Source organism: Pyrgilauda ruficollis, unplaced genomic scaffold, assembly GCF_017590135.1.
Source record: "Pyrgilauda ruficollis isolate IOZ18807 unplaced genomic scaffold, ASM1759013v1 scaffold98, whole genome shotgun sequence".
Classification (NCBI taxonomy): domain Eukaryota; kingdom Metazoa; phylum Chordata; class Aves; order Passeriformes; family Passeridae; genus Pyrgilauda; species Pyrgilauda ruficollis.
Genome location: NW_024531932.1, coordinates 609,196 through 622,095, shown reverse-complemented (window position 1 = coordinate 622,095; position 12,900 = coordinate 609,196). Strand labels below are relative to the sequence as shown.

General features: G+C 52.7%; 1 protein-coding gene across 1 annotated transcript; it reads right to left on the bottom strand.

The window, feature by feature from the left end:
* Window positions 1-270: 270 nt before the first annotated feature.
* AIFM2 (apoptosis inducing factor mitochondria associated 2) lies at window positions 271-5,116 on the bottom strand. The gene is made up of 8 exons (XM_041490066.1): window positions 4,866-5,116; window positions 3,981-4,096; window positions 3,192-3,311; window positions 2,495-2,587; window positions 2,117-2,225; window positions 1,781-1,933; window positions 1,259-1,459; window positions 271-733 (listed from the first exon to the last, which is right to left on the bottom strand). Exons 1-8 carry the CDS (start codon window positions 5,038-5,040, stop codon window positions 579-581), a joined length of 1,122 nt encoding a protein of 373 aa, XP_041346000.1. The 5' UTR covers window positions 5,041-5,116; the 3' UTR covers window positions 271-578.
* Window positions 5,117-12,900: the final 7,784 nt, after the last annotated feature.

Sequence of the window (12,900 nt, the reverse complement as noted above, 5' to 3'; positions counted from 1 at the left end):
CTGGCTGAAGTTTGGTGCTATAAGTGATGTAATTCAAGCTGCTGAAGAGATTTTGACACAAAGCTGAATTATATTCTGTTGCATTCCAGGCTTACCATATCCCCTTCCAGGTTTCAGACAGGCATTACCCTGGCAGCACTGTGAGCCATTCTCCCTGCAAGCTGCAGAGCAGATGCCAGATCTGTAAGAAGCAGGTCCTTCTTAGAAGAGCAAGAATAGAGCAGGGGAAAAAAAAAAAACCCAATCCACATAACAAACAAACCACAGAGATTCTGAAAAGCACAGTGTTTATTGTTACAAATCAAGGTAAGCCAAGCTTGTTGCCCAGAGCTCTCTCAGCGAGGGGAGTAAAAGAAACATTTCTTCCCTGGTTTTTATCATGGGAACTTCTGTGCAGCTCATTTGGGAAGTGCCTCCTTCCCCTTCACAGCAAGGCAGGCACCCCTTTTATGTGTCACAGTGACAGGTGGCTTGAGGAGGTGCTGCAGAGGACAGTATGAGTCAGTCCAAGCAATAGAAGTGCACTCTCACCCTGTCCCAGCTGCTGTACCCCTTGCTGGATTGTTCCTGGTGCCCTCTCAAGAGGGCATTGTCTGCCCCATCGTCTTCCAGCTCTTGGAGACAAACAGATCCCTGCTCTTGGCAATGGTCACCAGGAGACGTCCCACATAGTAACCATTCACCTGGCCCACACCATCATTCCTGCCCATGGAAAGCAGGAATGTTAGTGACCCTGCAAAGAAGATGTAGAGGTGTAAGTGAAGCAGCTGTTGTCCAGCTCCCCTGTATCCACGTGGAACAGCATTCAGCATAGTTCTGGTAAGTTTACATCAGTGCACATGAAGAAGAAGACCCATTACCCAGCTAGATTTTTGAGACCAGATTGTTCAGTTTGTGTTTGTTGTAGTTGAAGGGGAGAAAGAAGGAAAAGGGAAGCCATCTTACTCCCGAGATTTAATTGGGCAGTGAGCAATTTTAAGAAAAGAAACTAAGTTTCATGAATAGCAGACTCCCACCAGAAGATTTATCAATGTATTAGTGAAGAAAGAACACGTTGTATGGTAGACTGAGACAGGTAATTAATACCTACACTGTGTCTTTGGCAAGGACTAATATGAAGCTGAGCAACAAGTTGACATTACCCCAATTTTGAGTTCCTTCACAGTGAGTTCAGAGTCTCATGAGTTAAGACAGCTGTTCCTTGCAGAAAAGCAGCCCAACACCTAAGGCCAGGTGCTATGCTAGGAGCTGACCTTACCTGGCTCGTATGTTTTGAGAGGTTTCTGTGTCAGGCTGTTGATGATATTTGTCACCACGATGTCGGCGTGCAGCCCAGCATGGTAGGCCATCTTGGGCTCTTTGAGATCTGCACAGTCCCCAATGGCATAGATGTTCTCATAGCCTTCCAGCTGGAGGTGCTTGTTAACTTTCAAAGCACCATTACTTGCCATTTTGTCACCTGTTTTGCCAAACAGCAGGTTCTTAGAAGCAGCTTTGTGTTGCTTGTTGTGGCCTGAGACCCCAAAATGCTGCAGATGTAATTGACACAAAGTGAGGGGTTGTTTTTCACCCTCTTTTTTATGTGTCAGGGAAGAGCTGCTTTTTGCCTTGCTGTAGTTAATCACTGCAGTCTCGTGCAATGCATCATCTTTGATATTTCAAGGATGAATCACCCCCACAGGTTGTGCACAGTCCATTCCCCACCTCACACCCCTCAGGAACCACACACTGGAGAACTGCTGCTTCTCCCCACCCCGTGGTTTGGTTTTTTTTCACTTACCAAATGCAGCAGCATATGCAGAAGAGTTAATCTTTATCCCTGTGCACAGCACCACCATGTCAACAACCACCTCGCTGCCCTTCTCTGTCCTCACTACCATGTCTTTCTGGAACTGGTTTGGCCTGAGGCTTTCTATGTCGCTGACCTTTTCACCTGTTGCAACAGAGAGCCCTGGGTCACAAACCTTTGCTAGGCTGTGGTTTCCAGCTAACCCAGAGGAAGAGGAATTCAGGGGAGCCATATGTAACCAAAAAAGTCAGAAAGAGGACATCAGGAGATGCTTTGGCTAACGGAAGAGCAGCTTGTAGGTGTTCAGAGGCATCGTTAAGGACATACCTAACAGCAGCCGGACTCCTTTCCTGAGGAGAATCTCTTTCACCACCTGACGGACACTGGGCAGCAGCTCCACATCAGCCAGTGCAGTTTTTGAGTGAATGAGGATGACCTGTTGGGGACAAAACAGCAAATGGGGACACAGGAACAGCACAGGACTCACTGTGTGCAATGTGGGAGCAGCTACAGCTGGCCTCCCTCCACCCTAATTGATTCCCGCAAGAACAAGCCAGGAAGGGGCACCTAGTGCCACAGTCCTTGCTGGTGGCTGGCTACAGGCTCAGCAACCAGGTGTGCAGTCATCTCAGGTGCCTCCAGCAGCACCATCATGGAACAGTATCAGAACCAGGATGCAGTTAATTGTGATGAAGATTCTCCTACCTCTTTGTCCGGGTACTCCGTTTTGATCTCAGCAGCCATCTCCACTCCAGCAGCGCCACCTCCCACTACCAGGATGCGCTGAGATTTCTCAATCTTCAAGAGAAAATTTGTGTTACAAGACAACTGCAAAGGGCAGGAAGCCAGACACCTTCAGCCATCCAGGAACATTCTGGGACACAGCACAGGCCCAACAGCAATAAACCTCTTAGCTCATTAAGAGGCAACAACAAAGGAATGCCCTGTGCACTCTTCCTGCCTACCCTGTAAATAAATGTTGAGCATTTCAAAGCCATCTCCACTCCAGCAGCGCCACCTCCCACTACCAGGATGCGCTGAGATTTCTCAATCTTCAAGAGAAAATTTGTGTTACAAGACAACTGCAAAGGGCAGGAAGCCAGACACCTTCAGCCATCCAGGAACATTCTGGGACACAGCACAGGCCCAACAGCAATAAACCTCTTAGCTCATTAAGAGGCAACAACAAAGGAATGCCCTGTGCACTCTTCCTGCCTACCCTGTAATACTGTTGAGCATTTCAGGTTTCCCCTTCTGCTAGAGAAGCTATGATGAGCTCCTTGTCCTGGCTGCTCCCTGTGTCCCTTTCTCTTACACAGCTGACTCCAGATAGCCACAGTGGTATCTGGGACAGGGAGGCTGTACAAAGGCAGGCAGCGTTTCCTAAGAGTTGATTCCTCACCTCTCTAACCATGTCTTCATAGGTCTGGATGGCACTTTCCATGTCAATGACTTGGTTGAACTTCCCAGGGAAAGGCCCATCACTGCCTGTTGCAAGAATGAGATGGGAGTAGTGAAGCTCCTGGGAGGGCAAAAGGTAGAATGGGATATTAGACCTCTTAAAAACAGAGCCTAGAATGCAGTGGTTGCCTCCTAGGTATTGGTCACTCAGTCCCTCATCTCCATCCCTTGCTGGTAACCAGGAAAGTAATTGTCACTGTCAGGAAGTGACTTTAGGAAGAGACCTGGTCCAGGTCACACCAAATAACTGTTCCTCAAGGTCTGAGTTAAGCATCATTCAGGTGAGTTGAGAGCTTTAAAGAAATTACCCTAAATGTACAGGGAATAACCTGATATTTATGCTGGACACTCACAGCTGGTTCCAGAGACTAACTTCTCTCCTTCACTCTCTCTTGAACAGAGGTGAGATGCTCTGGCTGAAAAGAGTAATTGATGCTGCTGCTCTTGGCTCTTCCTGCAGTTAAATAAGGATCTGAGCCCCAGGTTTAATTGTTGAGCTCTAAATCCAGCTCTAAGAATAAAAGCTCAGCTGAGCAGGAGATGGGGTTGGGTATTTACTGTACACCCACATTCCAGCACAGCTGAAGGCCACTTAGCTGGGCTGGAAGGGATGGGGCCATGCAGGGAAGGATGCCAAGCTGTTCAGGAGGATGGAACACGCCCTGCTGAAGGCTGGCTGCCTGCACTAGCAGGTGATCCCATAAGGCAGCCAGGTCATGGCAACACCCACCTCACCATCACTGAGCACGACTTGTTGCCTCCCAGGGTCTATGGCCACGACCTTGCCTTGTCGGAAGCTGTCCCCAAAGGTGACCGAGTAGGAGATGAAAGTCTTCTTGGCAAATCCTGTGAGAAGAGGAGACAATGGGAGAGCTCTCCTTCTCTGGAGGCTAACCACCCCCTCTTCTCCCCTCATGCTGTTCTTACTCAGACAAAAGCATGCCATGCATCTGGGACTGTGGGCTGGAATTTTGCTAGGTGTTATCTCTGCCCAGCAAGGAGCTTCAGGACTTTGGGTCAGGTCAGGTGATACTCTTGGCTACATTGCTTTGTCTCTGCCCCTCACATCTCCTGTACTGGTTTGCCAATTAATGTTGCTGTGGTCCTGACATTTCTGGCTGGGTGTCAGAGGCTTTTTTCATGTAATCTGCCTCTCAGACCAAACTTTTGCTGTCCTTTTGATGCTTGTTCCCTTTACCCCTGCACTCCCCAGTGACGGGACTAATGGGGCGGGCCCAGACAGGCCTGAGCAGCTCTCTGACAGGGTTTGATCATCCAGGCCTGGTACAGAAAGCGACTGACTCACCCCTTCCAGTTGCTCTTGCTTTTAGCTTAGTCACCTTCTAAACTCTTGAAATAAAAAATAAAATGGGGGCGGGGGGGAGGAGAGATTGTATGAGCAGTTTTTGCTCAGTTTTCCCAGTGGGTGTGCAATTAGCTTAACCACAGACGGGCTGTGGGTCCTTCCGGTGCCAAGTATTCGTTTTCCAGATGGAAAACATCAAGTCTTTCACCATCGCAGGGCGGAGGAGGCAGTGCGAGCCCCGCGTTCCCTGCCGCTCCCCGCGTCCCTCCGCAGAGGCCGGTGGCACAGGGGGGCTGCCCGAGCCCTTACCGCTCTCCACGGCGGCCCGGAGCGCGGCCACGTTGTGATGGAAAGCATCTCTCACGTCCACCAGCACGAAGGGGACGGCCCAGGACTTGAGCAGGCTGGCGGCCGCCGTCCCTCCGAAGCCGCCCCCGACCACCACGACCCGCACGGAGCCGTCCAGGGACAGGCGGGAGCCCATGGCGAGCGGCGGCTCGGCGGGCGCGGCGCGGGGGCCGTGCCGGGGCGCGCTCGGCCTCCCCGGGCGGAGCCGCGGGCGGAGCCGGGCCCTGGGCGCTCAGCCCGGCACCCGGGGCCTGCAGAGCTCTGAGCCCGGCACCCGAGGCTTGCGGAGCCCTGAGGCCGGCACCCGGGGCCTGCGGAGCCCTGAGGCCGGCACCCGGGGCTTGCAGAGCTCGGCGCTGCGGGGCAGGAGAGCCGCGGGCAGGGAATGGCTCCTGCCAGGCGAGCAGCGTGTCCCGAGCGCTGAGCGCTTCACCTGCCCTGAGCCCCCCCGCGAGAAGGGGGCGAGGGTTTTACGGACTGAGAGATCTGCTCTGAAATTCACAAAGCTGCCGGCTGGGGGATGGTCTGCTCCACCCGAATGAACAACCTTTTGGAGAGGAAAATTTAAGATTACAGAATTACAGAATCAGTTAGGAAAAGACCTCTGAGATCATCAAATCTAACCTATGAGCAAACCATTACCATGCCAACCAGACCAGGCACTCAGTCTCTTCTTAAACGCCTCCGGGAATGGTGAATCCACCACCTCTCTGAGCAGTCCATTCCAATGTCTAATCACCCTTTCTGTAAGGAAATTCCTCCTGATGTTCAACTTAAAACACAGAAAACATGTATTTGCTCTGAGTGGAGCAGGAAAGGGAGCCCTGAGATGGCTGTGCAAGAGAGAACACAAAATCCCAGAAATGTTTGGGTAGGATGAGACCTCAGAGACCTCTGGTTCCAACCTTCCCACCATGGGCAGGGACACGAGCTCAGCGTCAGCACGGTGGAGACAGTGGGACATGAAGAGGGAAAGGCTGAGGAGGTGGCAGAGGGCCCAGGGGAAGGGGAGTAGGGGGTGGAGGAGCTGGGCAGTATAAAGGGCATCCCGATCGTGTTCTTCCGCAGCACGGAAGCTGCCCCGAAGACTTTCAGCTCCTGTGGCATTCTGGATAAATATAGCTGCTGGCCCTGTGGATAAAAATGGATAAAAATAGCCGCGGCACACACTGCGGTGCTGTGAGCTGGCAGAGCCGCTCCCACACTCCCCTGCCCCCGCCCTGCTCCTCAGCCCTCCCTCGGTGCCAAAACCCCGTCCCGGCACAACGCCCTCCAGCCTTGGGGGTGGCAGACGACGAAGGAATTTTCCGGTAAAAGCAGGGCCCGGACCCAGGATTGCCGCCAGAGGGTGCAGCCATCTCGGCCGTGGGGACATGGGACACGGTGTCCCAGTCCAGCGCATCCCTGCCTCGGCCACAGGAGGGGCTCGGGACTGGGGAAGGAGGGTGACAAAGGGCTCGGCAGGAGCTGGGGACGTTCCTGCACCCCGCGCTCTTCAGCCTGGAAGAGAGCTGGGAGGGAGGGATGGAACAGGCAACAATAAACTGGAATGGAGAAAGCCCTTGATGGGAAAGGTTCCATCTTTGGAACCACACACCCAGGACAGGTAGTGCTGTTTGTTACACAGGACTCAGCTGGAAATGCTACAGTTTTCAATAGGAGAAAATTTTGATTAATCTGTGCAGTATAAACCTTCAGAGCTGCTAAACACCTGTCCTGGCCAGGAGATCTGGGAGCTGTGAATGTCCAGAGGCTGGGAAATATGCCCAGGGTAACGGCTCCAGATCTGTCTCTGTCTTTTCTCCTGGTACTGGCATGGCACCTGTGTGAGGAGGGTGCTGGAAGAGCCTGGCAATGGCTGGCTTTGGGAAAGCACCATTCAGTGCAAAAGTTGTGAAAAACCAAACCCACCTCCATTTCTAAAGGGATGAACTCTGCAATTTAAATCTGGTTTAAGCTCTTCTGTAAAATTACGTGGACAGGCTTGCTTGGCACCCCTTGTGTGTGAAACCATCCCAGGGGCAGGGATCTCCTTACCTGTATAACTTCTTTGTTGTTACACCTTCCTGGAGCAAAGCTGGATCAAAGTCCCATTCTTAGCAGATGAGGATGAGTTGCCACTTCCCAAATGCTGCTTTCCTGTCCCCCTTCCTCTGCACCTTTGTGCCCAGCTCTGTCTTTTCCAGAGGCAGTTTTGGGCTTTTCATGACAGGCATTTTCCTGTATTTTGCAGCACATACCAACTGCTGGGAGCAATCCATTACTCCAGCAGTACTCTGTAAATTTCCCCTGTCACCTCATGTTTTCCCCCTCTAGGTATACATGAGGGCTACCTTCAGGTGAACCCAGTTGGAAAACAGATCAGGGCAACCTTTCAAAAAAAGGAGGAAAAATCTTCTGGGCCAGTGAGTTGGAGATGCACCAACAAGCAAGAAAAGATCACTGGCAAAAAGAGTGCCCAGAGCAAACAGGGGCCTTTGTAAAAACCTCACTCCCAACCCCAGGCAAACAGGAAGAAACTCTGAATGCCCAAAGCTGAGGCCAGTGGGAGCATTCAGTGTGCAGGTCAGGGCTCAGGTTTGGCAGATGGGATGTTTGGATGATAGTTCTCCAGCTGGGTGCACACAGGTGGTGAAAGGTCACCAGCCTCAGAGAGAGGTTTTTCTGCTGGTGGTGGTTGGTGGGGCAGGGACAAGTGGGCAGGCTTGGGGCAGTGATTGCCCTGCCCTGCCCTGCCCTGTTGCAGGCTCCCTGGCCTTTTCCTCACAGCTGCCCCATGGACCAAATGCTTCCTGCAGGATGGCAGGGGGAAAAGGTGTAGGAAGGGGCTCTGTGAAATGCTCTTGCCCCAGTTTGCCACTCTGAGACAGGCAGCAGGGGTATGTGTGCCTGTCTGTGAGTCCTCTCCTCGTCAGGTGTAATCCAACATCATCCAGAGCTAGGAGACATCCCTCTGAGGATGATTAATCCACGGATGGGTACAACAGTGCTGTGTGGGGAGACTTTAGGATGCAACAAGTGCCCCTGTTCTGCATTGGGCCAAATCCCTGTAAGCCTCTACATCTTTGTCCTGCCCTCTCTGATCATCAGGGCAGTTTGGCCTCCCTAACTTTGCAATAACCCAGACCAGCTGATAGAGGGGTAACATTCCTCCCTTCACCCTCCTCTAGGGAGCAGCTCTCCCACCTGGGCCAGGCCTGGCCCTCTGCCAAGCCTGAGTTGCTGGAGACTGTTTCTGGCTCACAGCCATGTCTGCAAAACCCCAAGTCCTCTCCTGTATCAGCAGCCTCACACACCGCATTCCCCCTGCCCACAGACACGTCCTGCACATCATCCTGTGACAGCCCCAGTGGCACCAGGGTGGCTGCAGCTCTCTGGCTGTGCCCCTGGAGGCTTTCCTTCAGGAAAAGGAGGATTTTGAGTCTCCTGGGATGAGGGGTTGCTCTAGACAAACTGCCTGGTCCATCCTTGCTCCCCAGCTCCCCATGTTGCCTGGGTGAGCTGGTTACCCCCATGCCTCAGGGAGCTCAGCCAAGGTGGAAATGTGTCAGTTCAGGGCAAAGAATCACCTGGAAAAAACAATTCAGACAGTTCCTGGCTGCTTTTAAGCATCAACACTGGCTATTTTATACCTTATACAGAAACATCTACTTTTAGCAGAAATCAACAAGGTTCCACTTACATTTATTCTCTCCCTGACAAACCTCGCTTTTAATTTCCAGTTTTTCAGTGCTATGAGAAGACAAGCTGCTTCCCATGGACGACAGCACCAAAATCACCCTATTTTGGGCAGGCTGGACCAGTGATGTGTATTTATATGCAGCATCTCTGTACATGCCAGCCCATAAATTGTTCACAGATCCCAGCCAGAGAAGGGTGGGAAAACCCCAAGAGAGAAATGCAATGGTCTCTGCAATTAAATGGTCTTTGTATCCACGAGAAGAGCCACGGGGAACTGGGATCTCCCTCCATCCCACCCCAGGGCTGTGCCACAAAGCTGTTCTCCTTTTTCCTGGGATCACAGCGTGCTCTGTGCCAAGGTGCTGCCCAGCTCCTCTTTTCCTGCACAATACAGCAGGATGAGCTTGCCAGGCTCAGCGTGCTGTGGTGACAGGCTTCACCTCACCTGCCATTGCCACCTACAAATTTGGGCTCAAACCAAGGCAGGTTTTGGGGAAATGGAGGTGGCCAGGCTCATGTCCGCTCCTGGCATGGGCTGAGCAGGGACCAAGCAGGGCTGTCCTTCCCCTTGGAGGAAACTCCAGCTCAGACAGCTCCTACAACTGCCTTTGGGTTTTGTGCCATGCAGATCTTTCCTACCCCTCCAGAGCCAAGCATGTAGCAGGCATTGGGAATTTTACAGGAATGCCATTTTGTGGGAATTCATCCCTTATTGTGATGTGATCCAGGCAGGTGCCAACAAGAAACTTTATCAGCTTTATTTGTGTCAGCTGCCTGGCTATAAGGATTGCAGGGATCTCCTTGGAAATTCTCTGGCTCCTCCAGCAGTGGAGCCCAGAGACTGACAGTGTGGTGGCAACTCTCTTTTATGGATAACATGGTTTGTGGCATTAATCCCTGTGGGGTGGTAGAGAAGCATAAAGGTTGTCAGTGGCTGGGGTTTCTTTGGGAAAAAGGAGAGGGCTTGTGCAAGCTCCTTTTCTCTTGGGGCAGCTTTTGAGAAAGAACAGCTTTCACTCCTGATGTGGGGAGTTTTCTTCCCCTTACCCCCCAGATTTCATTACAGTGAAAGCAGAGCATAGAATAAAACTGTGTCCTGAAAAAAATGGGCCTCACAGACAGGCAGCCTTTGTCCAAAGGTGTAATTACAGGATAAATATGGGATGCCGACCAAGAAATGCAGTCTGGTCAGGCATGCAGTCTCTTAGAAAAACACAACAGAAAACAAGGTTGTCATTTAATGCAGAAATGTCCATATGTGCTGCAGCCCTTGAGGGTCCCTCGTTGGCCCATGGACCTGGTGTTTGGATGTTTGGATGGTGCAGCTGTATCCATGGACCAGCTTCCTGAAAGGACCACGCCAAGCCTCACGATGGAGAGAAGGAAAGGGTTGATCCAGCCTCCAGCAGAAGCCAGTGGGGCTGGGTGAGGGCATTGCTGGTGTAATGGATTTCCTTCCCTCCAGCCCCTGTGCAGAAATCCCCTCCGATAGGGCTGTGAGGAGACACGGGGGATTAGCTCATCCGATCCCATTAAATGGAGCTGGAACAAGTAAGGAGAAGGGTATGGGAGGTCAGGACAGCCAGCACAGCAGCCACCACTTCTGTTCTTTGGGAGAAACCTCATGCCAGGCTGGAAAAAGGCCTTTTTATGGATTTCTATGGACCTGCCTGGTGGCTGGGCTTCATGGCCCAGTAGGGCCACCTGGGTGTTAAACTGCAGGGCATCTAAGGTGGCACTTCAGAGACTTACCCACCTTCACCGCTCCCTTAGTTGGCTTACCAACAGGTTCTGCCTCAAGAACTGCCTCTCCACAGCAAGCCCAGCCATGCCAGCATGGCTCAGGCAGCTCTGAGGGCTCTGAGAGGGAAGCAGAGAAACAGCAGGATGTACCTGCTGTCCAAAGTCAACTCCGGATTAGACCAGTGGGAGGGAATAATTTTCCAGAAAGATCCCATTTAGAGGGGAACATCCGTCATTTGTTAAAGCTCTCATTGATGCTACATCATCTTGTGTCACCTGCAATGACCCCAAGGAGAAGCAGTTTTGGCTGGTGGTCCTGTTCCACAGGACACATGTCCCCTCACTCTTCTGGGCTGTTCTGGAAAAGATCTCTCTGGTGATAATTAGCATCACCCCAATGTTCCTGAATTCCCCCCAAAGCACAGCTGCAGCAGTCTTGGAGGTGAGCCTGGAGGCACTACAGCTGCAGGTGGGGGTTGTTTTATTCCCTTATTTTAAACCAAGTACTGCTTTATTTCAGAAAGCTTAGATCTTTTGAAAAGAGGATTGAAATTAATTTTTTTTTTGCATTGGTGTTTATGAGAAAGGGTGAGTCTGCATCCATTGCAGCTCCTGTTGTGGGCTTCCTGCGTGGTCTGTCTGGATGCAGGTATGTCCTTGCTCTAAGGCACTCTCTTGTTATGACTTTCCCCTCCCAAATCCATGCCTTTCATCCTCTGTGGAAAGAGGCAGGCAAAGCCCGGCAGCAGCCAGAGCAGGCTGAGCAGGAGGCCCCTCTTGTGGGGGGACAAACCTCCCCCCAGCAGCTCAGGGGGAATTCAGCTGCTCCAGCCTCGAAGGAGCCGTGTCCCCTGTGGCTTCCCGATGCGCCTGGAGCCCGTGGGTTTAATGGGAGCAATTAGCCCCGCGGAAATCTGCATGGGTCGGGGGCATGTTTTCTCTCTGTCCTGTGATGGTTTTGACAGGAAGCTGGAGGGTGTCCAGGAACAATTGCTTATGCTTGGCTAGCAGTGTGGGCTGGAGCCAGCCGGGGCGGGGGCAGCGCAGGTAAGAACGGGCGGCCGTCGCCATCCCCTCTGGAATAGTGTGGCCAGCAGGAGCAGGGAGGTCATTCTTCTCCTGTACCTGGCACCTGTGTGAGGCCACACCTGGAGTGCTGTGTCCTGTTCTGGCCTCTCAGTTTGGGAAGGACACTGAGACGCTGGAGTGTGTCCACAGGAGGCAACGAGGCTGGAGAGGGGCTGGGAACACAAACCCTGAGAGGAAGCACTGAGGGAGCTGGGGGTGCTCAGCCTGGGGAAAAGGAGACTCAGGGGTGACCTTATCACTCTGCACAGCTCTGAAAGGTGCCTGTGCTCAGGAGGGGTTGGTCTCTTTCTCCAGGTAGCACTGAGAGAACCACAGGACACAGTCCCAAGCTGCGCCAAGGGAAATATAGGTTGGATATTAGGAAAAAGTATTTTACAGGAAGGGTGATAAAGTACTGGAATGGCCTGCCCAGGAAGGTGGTGGAGCCACCATCCCTGGATGTGTTTAAAGAAAGACTGGATGTGGTACTCAGTGCCATGATTTAATTGAGGTGTTGGGGCATGGGTTGGACTCAATGATCTTGGAGGTCTCTTCCAACCCAGTGATTCTGTTTTTATCTGTTCTGTTCTCTGGCCTCGGCTCAGCCCAGCTCCTGCTTCCCTCACCTTTGTTTTCCATGCTCCTTGATTTGCCTATCCTTGCCCCCTGGACCTGGCTCTCCAAACTCCGAAGTGCCTCCACCTGCCATGGGATGGGAGGGGGATGCTGGCCACTCTCCAATGTCCCCTCTTTGGCTGTGGCAGTTCAGTAGCTACTCACTCCTCATGCTGTTTCACAAACAATTACCCTAATATTATTTTCTCTGCAAAAGACAATCTAATGGTGCTTTTCCAGAGGCATTTACCAGGACCCTGCATTCCCCCTCATGCTGGCTGAGCTCTGTGGGCTTTTCCCAGCGCGCAGCTGCGGAATATCCATCTGACCTCAGTGACCCTGCTGCTTTCCCAGCAGGAAGCCTCCAAACAAAACCCGATTCACTCAGCAGCCCCAGGGCTGCTTGTGATGCCGAGAGCTGCGTGTGAGGCGGGGAGGAGGCTGACTCTCTCCATCGCCTGTGAGCGATGAGGATATGCCAAAAACCTCCACTTTTGTGTCCTTTCCCCATCCAGCTAGCACCGAGCACTCTGAAATCACACCTTGAAGCCTGATGCTGCCCGGCCCTGCTCGGAAAACCTCCGCAGCCGGGGCGGGCGGGCGGATGGCTGCCCGGGGCTCCGGTGCTGCTGCTCCCCGCCGGCCGGCCCCGCGCTCCTCAATGCCGCCTCTGTTCTCCCTCTTGGGTCAAAAACGCGGCTTTTGTGAGCTCAGCCCAGCCGCAGCCCTGCGCCGGAGCCCCAGCACGTTCCTCCCGGCCGGCAAAGCGCGGCCCAGCTGCGGCCGGCTGCCGCCTCGTTTCATTTATTTATTTTTGCTTTTGGCCAACAGCTCTAGTTGGGGAGAAGGGGATCTGCGGCTGCTGGGACCCCTCAGGGCTCGCTGGCAA

Bases quoted from the DNA above. Each gene is read 5' to 3' on its own strand.
- AIFM2 (XM_041490066.1), bottom strand. From the start codon at position 5,040: ATGGGCTCCCGCCTGTCCCTGGACGGCTCCGTGCGGGTCGTGGTGGTC. The intron at 1,460-1,780 runs GTAAGTGAAAAA...TTGGCAAAACAG, and splicing joins TGCATATGCTGCTGCATTTG to GTGACAAAATGGCAAGTAAT. The intron at 734-1,258 runs GTAAGGTCAGCT...TCTTCTTTGCAG, and splicing joins TCTCAAAACATACGAGCCAG to GGTCACTAACATTCCTGCTT.